This window comes from Acipenser ruthenus, chromosome 29 (assembly GCF_902713425.1).
Source record: "Acipenser ruthenus chromosome 29, fAciRut3.2 maternal haplotype, whole genome shotgun sequence".
Lineage (NCBI taxonomy): Eukaryota > Metazoa > Chordata > Actinopteri > Acipenseriformes > Acipenseridae > Acipenser > Acipenser ruthenus.
This window is the reverse complement of record NC_081217.1, coordinates 17,402,436-17,418,490: the sequence shown is the minus strand read 5'-3', so window position 1 is coordinate 17,418,490 and position 16,055 is coordinate 17,402,436. Positions and strand designations below refer to the sequence as shown.

The following is a 16,055-nucleotide window of genomic DNA, read 5'->3' as shown; positions in this document are numbered from 1 at the left end:
TGCGTTGCATGTGTGTGTTCTCGTGTGTGTGTTTTCCCAGCACTCAGGCCGATTGAAAACTAATCTCCCAGAGGAATGGGAGGAAGAGGTCCAGATCTAATCTAGACCAGTGTGTTCTCCATTAATCACAGGCAAGCAGAAAGGTCAAAGACTACTCCGATTTCATGAGAATGAAATCAGACTCTCACCCCGTATGAAACCTAACCACAACAAGACCAGCAGTAAAGCTTTTTACTTGCTCTGCATTGAACTGTTACTACAATCCCACAAACAGACACATGGGTTATATACCTGGGTGCATGAAGTGTCCAGAGAAAAATACGCCCATGCATCTGTCTCCTAGTATAAGCGACACACAAAAGATGAAATGGGTAGCACTATACTATGTGCCTCTAATTGCTATATATATTTCACATAGTAGTTACTCGGTAAATACATGGGCACTTACACATAATTACAATGTTATTAAGAATAGTTACAATGTACTTAATGTGTAACATTTTTTGCATTATATGTGTTTTGTGGGTTAGATAAAAGTCCATTTTAAATCCCTATAGGTGGATTTCTAATAGATTTATGCTTTTTTCTTTCTCTTCAGCTGTTTCCTGTAATATCCCAGCATACAAGCCCAACCCTATTACGCGCACTGCTTTACATACGCGAATGCAGTTTAAATTCAGGGTAACTCGGTTGTTTTCTCACAGGGTTCTTGAATATTTTGCATTCAGATTGAAATCATCTGCTATGGGTTAATAGCTATACTGACCTTCAAGTACAGGTCCACAGTGGAATGTATACTATATCACAACACAGACACACAATTCAGCCTCGTGACCCTTTTGGGTTCATTTCAAGTTATTCCACTGACAAAACAAATAAATAAACAAAGTCAACTTTATTTTACAATTGAATTCTTTCAAGGTTTCACAATTTCCTTCTTGGCCTATCAGATGTTTACTTCCTGTTCCTTCCGGTTTCCTCCTGCCAGAGAGGAATTATCCAGGAAAACCTCCTTGACATTAAACATTTTCTGTGGAAACAATTACCACCAAGCACTTTCACACTGGAGCATTGTGTGCAGCCTCGCTGTCACACTGCATGCCTGAACTAAATGGTCTTCAATGCTTATGAACTAATACACACAGGTAAGCCGCTGCATTACCATGGTAACATTTATAGGTTTTATCAAGACCGCAGTGCAATATTGTGTTGCAATTACTGGCGTAATGCTGTGTTCTTAGAGGTTGTGCTTCAAGGTACCAGCTTATAACTGTCTCTATAATGGCATGGTAATTTCTAGAAGGCTACATTAAAATGTTCAGAGCTGAGGACAAGTTTGTTATGATAGCGTATTCAAAGTCACAGTTGAAATATTATCTTGCACCATGTTATGTTATGGTTTCGATATGGGTGTTAACACTGAAAGGCTTTCTCCAGTTAAACACCCAAACTCTACTGGTCCCTTGACAAGGGCGGGATCCAGGAAGTCCCACAGCCAAAACCTCCCTGCACAGCTGTCAAGTGCTATATATGTGTGTGATGCATACAGATCCGTACCATATGTGATGACATAAGCGCTGAGAAATACATTTTTTTCCCCCTAACACTGAATCCAGATCCATTCACAATCTAATCTTTTTTTTTTATAAATTGACTTTTTTAACAAGATACTGTACAAATAAAACAGCAGACTCCCACTCCCCCACCCCCATACGTATTTATCATTTAGTACGCCAATGAGAACAGATTTAATTATTAAACCTCCACATTAAGATCAATAGAATAACCTCCCCCTCCCTTAAAACAATACGACTGCATTTTTCTGTTTTGACATTTAAAAATATATATATATATTAATGGAGATATTGAAAGGAATTTGCATTGCTGTACAAACCAGTAATGCAATATAGACCACCACTTTAATACCTTCCCCGGTACACTGTCAATCAGGGGTTTAATGAAATGGTGTCATTGATTGCCAAGGAAATAAAGGCAACCAATACAATCACTAAGGGAGTGCTAGGGAATAATGACCGCTGCTTTGCATGCTGCATTCACAGGTTTAAAACTTTTTTGCACGATGCACCCCTAACCAACACTAACACAATTGTATCAAAAAAGGGTTAGGGTTATATCGTGTAAAAAGATTTAGTGACACCTAATGTAAAGCGTTACCTGGTTTCCCTTATAAAGTTTACTGTGGCAGACCACAGGGAAAGCACAGCACACTGTATTAAAAAGTGTGTTGTAGAGCACAGGCGTGCAGAGTGGAAGCATGGCTTCATAGACTCTGGTAGATGCACACTGTACAGGAACAGGGTGCAGACTGACACACACATTTCAGGAGAGCAGGTTTGTGCAGTGCTTGTGTATGATAATAAGGCATCATTAATGTAAGTGCATTGGAGACCAGCTGCGATTATCATAATTTCACAGGATGCCATTAGCCATTAGGAGTAAGTGCACTTACCCAGCAAGGTCCCTCAGCATTAACCCATTCCTAATTGGTCCCAGTATCACACTGGTATTTGCCATTTCCTTCCATTTATAATAAATTTGGTCTGACTTGGAACTAATTACTGTATAAGGATAGAAATGTATCCTACCATTCCTTATTGAAAGAGGGTGGGTAACGGCAAAGGAGATTACTACAAATGCATTACTATCCTTACATCCTTTTGTTTTTTGGTTTAAACCTTAAAGAGTAAGTAGCAGGGTTTTGAAAAAATATAGCATTACACGTCCCGACGTGTTGCTACAACTGTTTAAATAACATACCTGGAATTTTTCATTGTTAACACCCTGACAACTGTTTACACGTATAACTTTAAAGTCTGTTTCAAAGCTCTTTTCAAAATGGCCACTCTAGTGCACTGATAGTGTCAGGATTATTGTCCACGTTGTCAAACAGGTAACACAGCGATAACGATTCATGATGTGGTACGGAACAGAAAAGACAGAACACTTGTTATTTTTTTTATTTTATTTTATTTTTTTATCGCTCTTCCTGCATAATTTATAGGAGAGGTATCAAACCCCAGTGCACTAGAGCGGACATTTTGAAAAGAGCTTTGAAACAGACTTTAATGTTATAAGTGTAAAAAGTTACATACAGTACACACAGCAGCATGTGCAGTACTCAGTTGCACATTGACAGTCCTAATAACAGTTGCAGAGCGAGCTTGTCCCCTTAAAGGGTTAACAATCTCATTGTGAGTTGTAATAAACCACCTGCTCGCAGCCTAGAAAGCAGGTGATAATTGACTCTCCTCGGGAGTTTCTGTACTAGGGATGGCCTGGTTTTGTAGTTCATAGCTGTCATCCAGCAATCAGGCTTCCCTTACAATCCCCCTTGTGTGTCGAGGAGCAGCTGCAGATGTCAGTGCTCCGGAAACATGCACACATGTGCTTCAGAAGCGGCAAGCAACAGTCAAAGCCCTTTACTTAGGGCTAGATTCTCACAGATATTTCCTGCAAATTGTCATTTGCACAATTTTTCAGAAGGAAACAAAAGCACCAAACCAGAACCAAGGTGTCATTAAGGCTAACCCTTACCCTAATGACCCCTTGGAGTAAATAGCCCTGAGAATCTGTCCCTTAGCATGTTATCTAACTTTCTAACATCACGGTCAGATGTTAGCTCTGTTTTAAAGGTGTAACGAATAGTTTCTGACCTTCATTTTGTGATTCAGTAAATTATTTCTAAAAAGTTGTCTTAACTCTCCATCACTTAGTTCTGCAGGTATTTCGAGAAACTCATTTAAATGTACCACAGTTTCAATAAAGACAGATGACATGGCATTTGTTAAAGGGAAGTCCTAACCGGTAGAGCACTCTGTCTGTCCAGTAAAGAAAGCATGGGGGAGTCAAAAGTGTACGTACCAACATGTACAAGAGAGATGCTTTCTACTCTCTTCTTAGAGGCTTGCCTTGTGCAAAGTAAAGAAGAAGCCATGAGATTGATTTATACAATCAAAAATAACTGACGTGGTAAGTGGAGGAAGGGAACGCTATATAGGGAAACGGAGACCATAGCAGGCTAATTCAAAATAAATCCTATATTTTTCTATTGATCATCCACCTATTTTGAAGCGTTTTCCAGTACCCAAATAAGCACGAGCCCCTTTAAGATTACTGGGAGCGTGCACAGCTCCATAAATGGGTTACTACATGGGTTCTGCTTGGCACACACTTCTGCAAGGAGACACGAGCTTGAGAGAAAGCAGCCTCTGATCCAAGATCCTGGAGGAGGAGGGAGCCGCATTGCATAGAAGCTCTGCAAACCTTGCAGAATCCATACCCTGAGACTGCACGCTGTGCCAGAGACAGCATGGAACAATGGCTTGAGAATGTGCCCTTTTCATTCTCAGAATGGAATTTGGAGGTAACCAAAGGCTTGCAGGATCAGTAGCGTTTTGTAGTTCAGGGTTTAGCTCTGCAAAGACTTACTAATACGGTTTACAAAATCCATGAAGCATCTATAAAGTTGAATAAAGTGAGGTGGAGGATTTCTGAAGGCACTGACCAGCAGTAAGAAAACTGCAGCGCTGTTTGGAACTGCCTCTACTAATGTAAGACAGGGATGGATGCATTGCCAACTTGCAAACAAGCTCACCCAGAAATCAGATGTAAACCCAGGCCACTAGTGCTTACACAGAATTAATTTGCTAATGTGCTGCACCATCTACCTACAGTACCCTGTAAGATCTTGCCTTTGAACAATTACATTTTGATAGTAAATAAATAAAATCCGCACAGTAACTTGGAGTACACTTATAGTGCAGTTGCATGGAAGTTTAACTAATTTACTGCGTTACTTACCTGCAGGTGGTTTTAGTGTTACCATGCACACACACACAGACACATGCGTGCATGACGTGTAGCACCTGTCTTTGCCAAACTCACGTTCACACCCGCGAAATCCAACCTCCGGGGGCACACCGTCCTGCTTCACACTTGACTGTTGATTGACGGGAGCACATGAGCACCTAATTACAACTAGCTGTGTAACTGTTCCACTCTCTCGTATTCAGGGAGCTAAATTAAAACACAACCCGCGTGACATTGTGGAGCTCCTCGGTGCGGAGCGTAAACCCTTCGTGTGTAAAATATGATAGGCTGTATTTTATTAGTAACAGTGTGTGATATAAACAGGCCCCTATCTGATTCTGGATACCGTAGGAGGCATCAGTCATGCTCGAAAAGATGAGACACTAAATCATGAAGCCTGAGCTGGGTTTTATGAATGGGTATTAGATATTTAAGGAGCTACAATCAAGTCGAATTACCCACATCATCATCTGCCAAACCCCTGTGATTTAACGGTCTTATCTTAACCAGAAACCCCCTCTCTCCGCTGAGTAGCTCTCCTTATCAAATCTTCTCCGGAAAGAGATGGATTGGCAGAGCCAAAAGCAATTTCATTTTCCTGATAGCTTCTGTATGCTATGGCTTCCTGCAGCAGTGAAGCAACTCAAGCAATGCAAAGCTTTGGGAGGCTTTTGCTTTCATGGCCAAATTATCTTCAATGGCTATGCAGCACGGGCACTCCAGCGACAATGCAATTGTTCTATACTTCAGGAGCAGTGGTAGTGTAACAGGAAGTGCTGTGTGGTGCTTGCATTGCAGATCATGACCCCTGCTGGTGAGGAATTAGGTTCACAGTTTTATAACTGCTCCTGCAAATAACTCTTTTGTACAGCGGTTAAGGTGCTCAGCTGGGCAGTGCGCGTTTGCAGGTTTGCACCCCGTCTCTACCCTGCTACTGTAGATCAAGGGCAGATACAGTGTGTAATTGGTAGAAAGGCACCACAGGGGTAGCAGTTATTTTACAATATCTATAATTAATAACAGTGCTCTTGACAGCTCCTTTGTTGACTACATAGACCGAACTGTAAAAGATTACTTGGTAAAACTTCTATGCATCTGTTAGCAGAGAAATGTATAAAACATTTCTTAATCTATACAGTAGTGTGGTGCAACACTGCCCTCTGCTTTTCTGTAGCTTCCTGTCTTCAACTGCAGTGTTCCACAGTGTTTCTATCACAGTGGATGTGCCCGGGTGGGTCTGTGGTTAGGGCTAGGCTGTTTGCACAGTTTGGTTTTTACAAGGTTCCGCTTTTATCTTTGTTGGGCTCCGGACTTCTCCAAAAACAGTTACTAAAAAAAACAGCATAAAATAATATTTGAAGAACTTTGACACAGGAGTGTTTGTAATTCAGAGCAGGGCACAAAAGCTCAACCTCTTTGCAGCTGCTTTAAGGCTTTGTGGTTCACAGAGATGATGGTCGGAGACCCGTCTACAGCTGTGAAAATCTTTAATAAAACAAACTATAGACACACACACACACACACACACACACACACTCACAAACACTCACACAGCACTGTATCCTGCATTACAGAACACCTTCACAAAGTCCAGAAGATCCTAACTTGGATCTATAGCTCAAAGGTGTAGTCCATCAGTATTAGTTACAGTGAATCGCTTTCCCTGCACATGTCCGTCAGTAATGCGCTCTTGAAGATCGTTGCAAGAGGGGTGCCCTTGCATTATTTTTTGTTTTCTTATTGCACAAAATAAATTCTGCATCTTATACAAGTGAAGTGATGTGGAACAGTAGCGCCCTCTGATGGACTGAAGATGTAGAAGCATTATCCCTTACTGGTGGGGCTACGTTCAGGTTTTAGTTGTACGATGTGTTTGTTTGGTTTTTTAAGAGCAGCATTTCTTCTTCTTCTTCTTCTTCTTCTTCCCTTCCTTTTCAGGTTTCAGTTTGATGGAGTCAGTCATGTAGCTCACTGCTCCCTCTTTGCACTGTGGGAGGGAAACAGGAGGAGAGGTTACATTAGCAGCTTGTTTCAATGTCAAATCCCTGGGAGAGTGGCATTTACAAGAGTCCTTTTATTTCTATATGATATGTCAGAAGAAGAAGAAGAAGAAGAAGAAGGGTCCATAACTCATAAGCCAAAAAATAAAAATGTTCCGATCACTTAAATTGGCATATTGTGCAGCAAGGTTATGTATTTCATGGTGTTTCCTATTCATAAAACTGATCCAGACAGTTGTTAGTGGACCTCAAGTGCAACAGAACAGCATTCCTTCAATCTTGTGAAATCTTTGTGAACAGGGAGCAGAGCTGAGAACTGACCTGTATCAGTGCATGCCTGGCTACTGTGTGAAAGGCCTGGTCCACGTTGATGTTGTCCCTGGCGCTGACCTCCAGGTAGGGGAGATTCCTGTCCTCACACCATGAGGAGGCATCACTGCTGGACACCTGGCAAGATAAAGATGGGTCAGCAATACTGCACTGCAGAGGAAGGCTTTAGGATTAAAGGGGAGCTTTGTAAGCTCTAGCTGGTAACGTCACTCCCGGGGGGTGTGGGGCGCACCTGTCTGTCATTGAGGTCAATTTTGTTCCCTAACACCACGAAGGGGAAGCCGGGGTCCCGGGAGCTGGTCTTGTCCAGGATGTCCTGCCTCCAGCCCTCCAGAGCTTCGAAGGACTCGCGGTCGGTCACGTCGAAGGCCAGCACACACCCGTCCGAGCCCTTGTAGAAGGTAGACACCACCGAGCGGAACCGCTCCTGTCCGCCCGTGTCCCAGATCTGCGGGAGAATCGTTCAAAACACAGATCGGACACCAATTTACTGGACACGATTTTTTAGTTTAGAGAATGTGAAATGTAATATTAGAGGTGTGCTGAATCCAGTGCTTTATTTGTGCCGGGGCTTCCTGTATGAAAGTTAGTTTCCATAACCTCTTCCGTTATGAAAGTTAAAAATCTAATATTATTTTTATCTCTCAAATGTGTGCTGTCTGAGAAAAGTTTGTGTCCTGTAGACTGCAGGGGATTGTAAAATGAAAGAAGCTAAGGCTATTTCAGTTCCTAATATACCTCCAAATCGACTAAGTATGGCAAAAGGTACTGTTAAGAGAGGGAACAAGAGAAGAACCTAAAAGAATGGATTAAACCAGTGACAGGAGAGGACATGTGAAATACATGCACACCACGCTGGCATCGTTCAGCGCAGGACCACAGGCAGATAATGGATTTACTGCATCTAAATCATACACAACCATGTACTAAACAGAGCTTACACTGGCCTGCTATTTGCCACTCAGCAGTTACCATTCTGTTGATGTTCATGGATCATGAAATTTCCAAATGTACGGCATTCATCAACAACATTATTGCTCCCTACATGTCCGCCGTTTTGAGTGCTTCTTTGGCGGCATTGCACACGAGTATAAGTGGCAAACACGCGGCGTCTCAGGGACCGCAGCATTCACAGTAGACCTAAAAACAGACCAAAGCCGTCGCAAAGCCCCCTCTGGCACAGGACACTTTTAAGACGGTTGCATTTACACTGCAAAAAAAGACCCCTAAGTCGCCTGAAAGCCGGTTTAAAAGTGGCGCGCGTGTAAACGGGGTATAAACACAAAGAGCAATGCACTTGTGGGCTTGCAATCCGCCATCCCTCATTTTGGGCGTCTGGGCGTATTTTTCTAGTGCTGGAAAGACGGAAAAGCGATGATCCAACATGGAGCCTCAACGAAAAATGATCCTTCATTTCAAAGCAGTATTTAGTTTTGTATTACTTGGTATATGATGATGTGGAATACGTGATTGTAAACTTGTAATACCACTGCAGTACTCTTTCAAATCAACTTGGTATGATTTTGAATGCGCGGTTCGCAGAACGGTATTATTGGCATTGCTTCTGCCCATAAAGGCAATTACGATTATGAGTACGAGGATCAGCACACCCCTAGTAAATATTTAGGTTAAGTAACTGAGATTGAAACAGAGATCTCAAAGTCCATCGGCAAAACACTGCTTATTCGGCTGAGAAAGCGCAGGCTCTGTTGGATCGAGCATTTCAAAAAATGTGAACAGCATGAAATTAAGGGGGGGAAAAAAAGATATACATTTTCCAGCTGTCGAATGCACTGAAAAGGCAATCCTAATACAGACAAACTTGAAGTGGTAGCGAGTGACTGGGGGACTGAAACACTATTGCAATATTCTTGTATTCAGTGCAGTCACTGCTATCAGCCACTAGAGGGGAGTGTTCACCCCCTCGGCGCGCTTGCCTGGCTTGCTCCTCACCTGCAGCTTGACAGCGCTGTTGTCCACCGTGATGATCTTCGACAGGACGCTGGCTCCTAGCGTGGTCTGATAGTCCTCGTAGAACTTGCTGTGCACGTACTGGTGTAGCAGGGAGGTCTTTCCCACTCTGTAGGAGAAGCAGCCTGGTTATCACATTATCCACATCCAGACAACTGCACTACTGTGGCTCTTCTTCAGGCAATCACTGGACTACAGCATCCTAGTGTCCCAATGCAAACATATCCCAATGCACAGCAGAACTTTCTAGTAACACAATTCTTATAACACACGTTTATGATTTTAGTTATAATCTGGAACACATGGTTACTTATTGTATCAATTCATTTTCTTTTATTTTAACTTGTTTTCAACACGTGGATGGGTTTACTGTATACAACAGAGAAGGAGGACTAACTGCAGTGTACACTTATGATCAAATATAAATCAATAACAGAAGATAATTGAGGAATGTGTACAAAGCAGATGAATCAAGGAATACAGTAAGATGTTCTGTACGTCTAGAATACTGATACCAGCACACATCGATCTAGGGCAGCAGTGTGGAGTAGTGGTTAGGGCTCTGGACTCTTGACCGGAGGATCGTGGGTTCAATTCCCAGTGGGGACACTGCTGCTGTACCCTTGAGCAAGGTACTTTACCTAGATTGCTCCAGTAAAAACCCAACTGTATAAATGGGTAATTGTATGTAAAAATAATGTGATATCTTGTAACAATTGTAAGTCGCCCTGGATAAGGGCGTCAGCTAAGTAATAAATAATAATAATAATTTGAAACTATTGTTGAAAAGTGTTGTTTGTTTTTTTTTTAATTTCAGCTGGCACACACACACACACTCCCCTTAAAAAAAATGTTTACCACTGAACATTTTTGCTGTAATTTTGCAGTTTTCCCATTGTTATACTATGCATTTATCATTGTTTACCATAGTTTGCTATGTTTCTGGGCTTTACCAATCTTTCATTATAACATTGCTGTTCTTTTACAGTGTCAAAGGAAACACACGCACACACACACACACACAGATACACACGCGCACACACAGATACACTCAGACACAGTCACACTCTCACACACACAGATACACACGCGCGCACACAAACACATGCACAGACACACTCAGACACAGTTACACTCACACACAGATACACACGCACACACAGATACACACACACAAAGACACAGACACAGAGACACACGGATACAAACACATACACACAGATACACACACACACAGATGCACACAGTTACACACACACAGGGCTGCTGCTAATGCACTCAGGAGTTTCTCTTACCCAAGTGATCCGAGGATAATGATCTTCAGATCCACCTGCTTCATGAAGAGAGCCTGAGAAAGAGTCAGAATACCAAGCATGGACTATCAATTCAGAACACAAAGTTAAAGAAACAGAATACCAAGCATAAACTATCAATTCAATTCTGATTAAATAACAAAATCCAATGTTCCTGAGTGGTCACTAGATGGCACTGTATCCTACACACCTGGGCAGGTTCGTGCAACACAGCCACTCCTGGTTTTAATTGTTCTGTGCGGTGATACCAGCTTTGATAAAAGTGTGTTCACAAAGACACCAGCTGTTTCATTTTCCACTGAAATAAGTGTCATCAGCCAACTTAGTGTGTTGATTGTTTTTTATAAAAACAACTATAGTTGCTCTGGCATGAGAGAAGTATGGCAAGTTTACTTGTATTAAAATGATTAAAATAGGCAACGTAATTTTTTTTTTTTTTAAAGAGGCATAATTTGACAGATTTCTCCATCGCACAAAAGCTTGCAGGGCCTGTACTGTGCAATATATTAATAAGAGGGGCTCAGCTGTATCTATGGCGCACACTTGGCCCTGCTGTTCCAATGCCAGGGATCTCAGTGCTGAATGTCTTTACAATACCACCCTGCTTTGTGTGCCTGGCCCCTGAGAAAAGGTTTCCATTGTTTGGAGCTGCACAGCAGCTACAGACTGGCAGGCCCCCATCAAAGAGAGTTATTGTGAGCAGTGCTTTCCACTGATCAGTGTCTATTGAAAACACTGCCATCACAAAACAAACAACAGCCCTTCTTTCACCCAGATTTACATCCCCGTTCTGCAGTGCTGCTCAGGAAGAGGGTGGGTGTGGGTGTAATCTGAGAAGAAGGAACTCAAATGAAACATGCATATACCTGAAACATACCCCAAAAACATATTCAGTTACAGCATATTTCTGGTGTAAATAGACTTAGAGAGAGAGAGAGAGAGAGAGAGAGAGAGAGAGAGAGAGAGAGAGAGAATTCAAAAACAGCGCACAGCTCTCTGTCCAAGAAGAATCATGATCCAACAGACTGATGTTGCTGTTTAAGGTTGAAAGTTTGAAAATTATATCTAATTCAGTATCTAACTATCTGATAAGGGTTTCTGTAAAACTCCTTTCACACTGGCATGCCCTACCCGTGTCAGAACCTGGTGTCATGCGGGTCGGGTACGTGATTTCACACTGCTTTTGATAAAGCAGGGTTGACCTGGGTGACAGAAGCAAGTAAACGATATGTGTATCAATGCAGCTTGTTAAGGACGCTTCCATCCAAGCTCCTCTAGATTGAACCGTCGGCCCAAATGTTGATTAGAGCGAATGCTTCTTCATCCCTGCTGCAATCTGGCTCTGGTGTGTCTCAAGCAACAAAAATATGGGTAAACAGAATAAACAGAAACGTTCCCTGCGGAAGTGAAACCTTTACGCAGGTGTGGCCGTTTGTTATTGCGTTGGCTCACGAACGGCCGTCATGCATTTTGTCTCGCTCAACCCGGGATAATGCGTGTCGACCCACATCCTGAGGTGGGTCACTGGGACCCAGGTCAAGCCGGGTGTGACCCAGGTACGTGGTTTCACACTACGCGGGATTGTGACCCAGATAGCCAGTGTGAAAAGGGTTTGACTGTAGATACCTCTAGTTTTCTATTCCGGTAAAGGGTGCATTTTGTATAATCACCCCATGAGCACACCTTGAAAACAGCAAACTTTTTATCAAACAGGTTGAAACAAAGCGCAGATTAAGAGAGACCTTGGCAATTCCATGCCTGAATATGTTCTATACATGACTAACACATCCAGTCAGCTGGTATCTATAGTCAGGTTACACCCCTCCTTTCAAACAGAACTGCCTTTCTCTCCTCTCTTAGGTTCAAGTGTATACTGTTGCACTTGAACCTGTTCCAGCCACACAGTACCTGCCTGGGCTGGTTCTATTGATAACACTTTATTTGAATAATTCACTATGTAACACAATTTTTTGTTCCTGGGTAGTAAGTGTTAGTTCCTAATTGCTTATGCCTCAAAAGTATAGAAAATGGCTATTATTCCCCAAAAACTTTGCTTTTGTGACCAGGACAGTGATATTTTGAAATTTACCTATTTCCAATGAGAAAACGGGCGAATTTGTGTCTTTTCGTTCACATAGTCAGAAAAAAACAACATATGAATCCAAATTAACATGTATTTATATTAAAGTAATACAAAAATGACTACAAAAGATTTAGAAGTGAGTAGTTTTTCGAGATTTACGATTATACTATAAATCACTTTCACGAATCAGCCCCCAAATGTAGTCTCCCATCATGTTCTCGTTATACTGTCCTTAGCGGCGTTCAAAGTCCAGTATATCCTGGTGGAAGCACTCGCCTTGCTCCTCCGAGTACGCTCCCATGTTCTCCTTGAATTTATCAAGATGAGCATCAAGGATATGGACTTTGAGGGACATCCTACAGACCATTGTGCCGTAGTTCTTCACCAGAGTCTCAACCAGCTCCACATAGTTTTTGGCCTTGTGATTGCCCAGGAAGCCCCGAACCACTGCGACAAAGCTGTTTCAAGCCGCTTTCTCCTTACTAGTGAGCTTCTTGGGGAATTCATTGCACTCCAGGATCTTCTTTATCTGTGGTCCGACGAAGACACCGGCTTTGACCTTTGCTTCAGACAGCTTAGGGAAGAAGTCTTGAAGGTACTTGAAGGCTGCCGACTCTTTATCTAGAGCTCTGACAAATTGTTTCATAAGGCCCAATTTGATGTGCAGTGGTGGCATCAGCACCTTCCAGGGGTCCACCAGTGGCTCCCACTTGACGTTGTTCCTCCGCACAGAGAACTCGGTCCGCTGTGGCCAGTCCCGCCTGTGGTAGTGCGCCTTGGTGTCCCTGCTGTCCCAAAGGCAAAGATAGCAGGGAAACTTGGCAAAACCGCCTTGGAGACCCATCAGGAATGCCACCATTTTGAAGTCTCCTATGACCTCCCAGCTGTACTCATCATACTTCAAGGCGTCCAGCAAGGTCTTGATGCTGTTGTAATCCTCACTGAGGTGCACCGAGTGAGCTAGGGGAAGAGACGGGTACTTGTTACCATTATGGAGCAGCACGGCTTTGAGGCTCCTGGATGAGCTGTCAATGAAGAGGCGCCACTCATTCTGGTTCCGATTGCCTTGAACAGACTGGTCACATTATGGCAGAAGCAGAGCCCATCTTGAACAGACTGGTCACATTGTGGCAGAAGCAGAGCCCATCTTGACGGGTGAAGAAGCTGGAAAAAGGTTTGTGACGCTTCCTCTGATCTGCGACTTGCACACTTTCATCCAACAAGTTCCATTGCTTGAGCCTAGACGTCAAAAGCTCGGCATTGGACTTAGTGAGACCAAGATCTCTAATCAAGTCGTTGAGGTCTTTTTGGTTGGGGTAGTATGGGTTTCTCTCCTCAGCTCCACCTCTGAAATTGTCATCTGGATCTACAACGTCTTCCTCGCTCTCTGACTTGCTGCTCTCTTCTAAAGACGGCTGCTCTCTCTCCGGAGGAATGGGTACGGGGAGCTCATGGCAGTGTGGCACCGGGGCGATGGATGAAGGAAGGTCCGGATACGTGATAGCAGGTGCATTCTTGCCAGTCCGACGTTTGGAAGGGTCCACCATGCAGAAGTAGCAGTTGCTTGATTGGTCATTGGGTTCCCGCCAAATTCTTGGGATAGCGAACTTCATGTAGGCAGCTGGAACTAAACTGAACTGGTGGGCTTAAGGCCCCTGTATTTATACTACTATTTATATTACTGGAAAGTTCTAGAACGTTCTAGAAGTTACTCCAAGTTTACTCAGCACTGAATCTATCTGGAATGTTCTGGAAAATAGGTACATTTCAAAATATCACTGTCCTGGTCACAAAAGCAAAGTTTGTGGGGAATAATAGCCATTTTCTATACTTTTGAGGCATAAGCAATTAGAAAATAACACTTACTACCCAGGAACCAAAAAATAAATAAAAAATTGTTACACGGTGTTATTTATGAACAATCAATAACAATCATTGTATTATTATTATTATTATTATTATTATTATTATTATTATTATTATTATTATTATTATTATTAATCAATCTGTAGCAATACCTTGTTATAATGTATTTATAGAAATCATTGTAATTACTTTATAATATGACCTGCAGCTTTGCACTGGTAATGTATCATTAAAATGTTATTGTAATAAACTATTATTCCTTGTTAATACCAGTAATCGTCAAAAGCACATACCTGGATTTTTCAGTAACACTTTAGGGAACCGACATTAGTGGTTATAAACAATCTATAAACATGTCATTAATTATGCTATTAACAATTACAGAATATGATTAAAAATAATACATTATTATACACTTTTTTATGCTATTGTATATAATCGCTTATAACTGATATAGTCTTTTCAGGTCTGTTTGTCCTTCTGTACCTGTCTGTGTGTCTGTCTGTCTTTATATGTCTGTCTCACCAGTTGTATGGGGTTGCTTTGTTTTTGCAATACAGTTATTATACACTTTTGCCATTGTTTTGTTTTTGCTATTGTTTATAACCACTTATAACCGATCTCTAAACTGCAGTATTACCGATTGTTCAAGTTGTATTAATAGCCATGTACAGTTTCAGTTACAGTGGCTAACTCCTTTAACTGGCTTTTAAATGGCTGTGTTTACTGTATAGGGGTGGTGTGTATGCTGTATCTGCAGGTCCTTCCCGTAGCACTAAATGCAGTACACAACTATCCCTTCCTGCGGAACACCTGCCTGTCCTCAGTTACATCAGAACAGCTTTTTGGAACAGGAAGAAAGAGCCGATGAAACTTGACAACCCTTTCCCTTTAGGAGACTGCAGCCTCACTGAACGAGAACTCTGCACGCTGGCTCACTCACACACTCACTCACTCGCTCGCTCTCTCGCTCTCTCGCTCGCTTGCTGAAGGTACTTACAGCTTTTGGCTCCTGGCCCGTTTTCACAGCTCAGTAGTAAACTGTCTGATGGCAATAGTGTCGTGATTCTCACCCCCTCCTCCCTGTTCAAATCACTGTGAGCGAGCCTGCGGTCCTAGTTACCACAGCACTGAGAGTCGTACAGCCACAGGCCCGGACGGAGATTTCTGTACAGTTCAGAATCAGTGCTTATTTTTGTTGTTTTCCATTTTATAAAGGTCCCTCCCTCCCTCTCTCTCTGGCTGTCTGCCACAGGCATGTGGGAGTTCCCAAATAAACAAATGAGTCAAGGCAGAGAGGGCCAGGGCTTTTCCTACTGAGTTACACTGTGTGAGCAGTACAGTGTGTGGATGTGTAGACGGACGGATAGGGGAATTCAGCACTTAAAAAAAAATGATGAAATCAAATATAGTTGGCATTACTGTATGTTTTCATATTTTAGATAAAGTACTGCAGTTGCTATGCCATTACAGGGGGGGGGGGGTATTCTGATCATTATTTTTCATCTTTATAACTGTTTGATTTCATGCCATCAACATTCATTGTCCTTTTTATGCAAAGCCAGTGAGGGAACCTGATAATTCCATTGACAGTTCAACACAGTTCACAGTGTGACAGTGTGGAGTCACAGAGACATCATGCAATGCTTCATGCAATTTCCT

At 42.4% G+C, this 16,055-nt stretch overlaps 1 protein-coding gene across 1 annotated transcript; it reads right to left on the bottom strand.

The window, feature by feature from the left end:
• Window positions 1-6,300: 6,300 nt before the first annotated feature.
• On the bottom strand, window positions 6,301-15,612 carry LOC131702162 (ras-related protein Rab-7b-like). The gene is made up of 6 exons (XM_059004359.1): window positions 15,394-15,612; window positions 10,427-10,479; window positions 9,114-9,240; window positions 7,393-7,608; window positions 7,152-7,277; window positions 6,301-6,817 (listed from the first exon to the last, which is right to left on the bottom strand). Exons 2-6 carry the CDS (start codon window positions 10,468-10,470, stop codon window positions 6,716-6,718), a joined length of 615 nt encoding a protein of 204 aa, XP_058860342.1. The 5' UTR covers window positions 10,471-10,479; window positions 15,394-15,612; the 3' UTR covers window positions 6,301-6,715.
• Between the last annotated feature and the right edge of the window lie 443 nt (window positions 15,613-16,055).

Bases quoted from the DNA above. Each gene is read 5' to 3' on its own strand.
- LOC131702162 (XM_059004359.1), bottom strand. From the start codon at position 10,470: ATGAAGCAGGTGGATCTGAAGATCATTATCCTCGGATCACTTGG. The intron at 7,609-9,113 runs GTGAGGAGCAAG...ATTCTCCCGCAG, and splicing joins ACAGCGCTGTCAAGCTGCAG to ATCTGGGACACGGGCGGACA. The intron at 7,278-7,392 runs GTGCGCCCCACA...TTATCTTGCCAG, and splicing joins TTGACCTCAATGACAGACAG to GTGTCCAGCAGTGATGCCTC.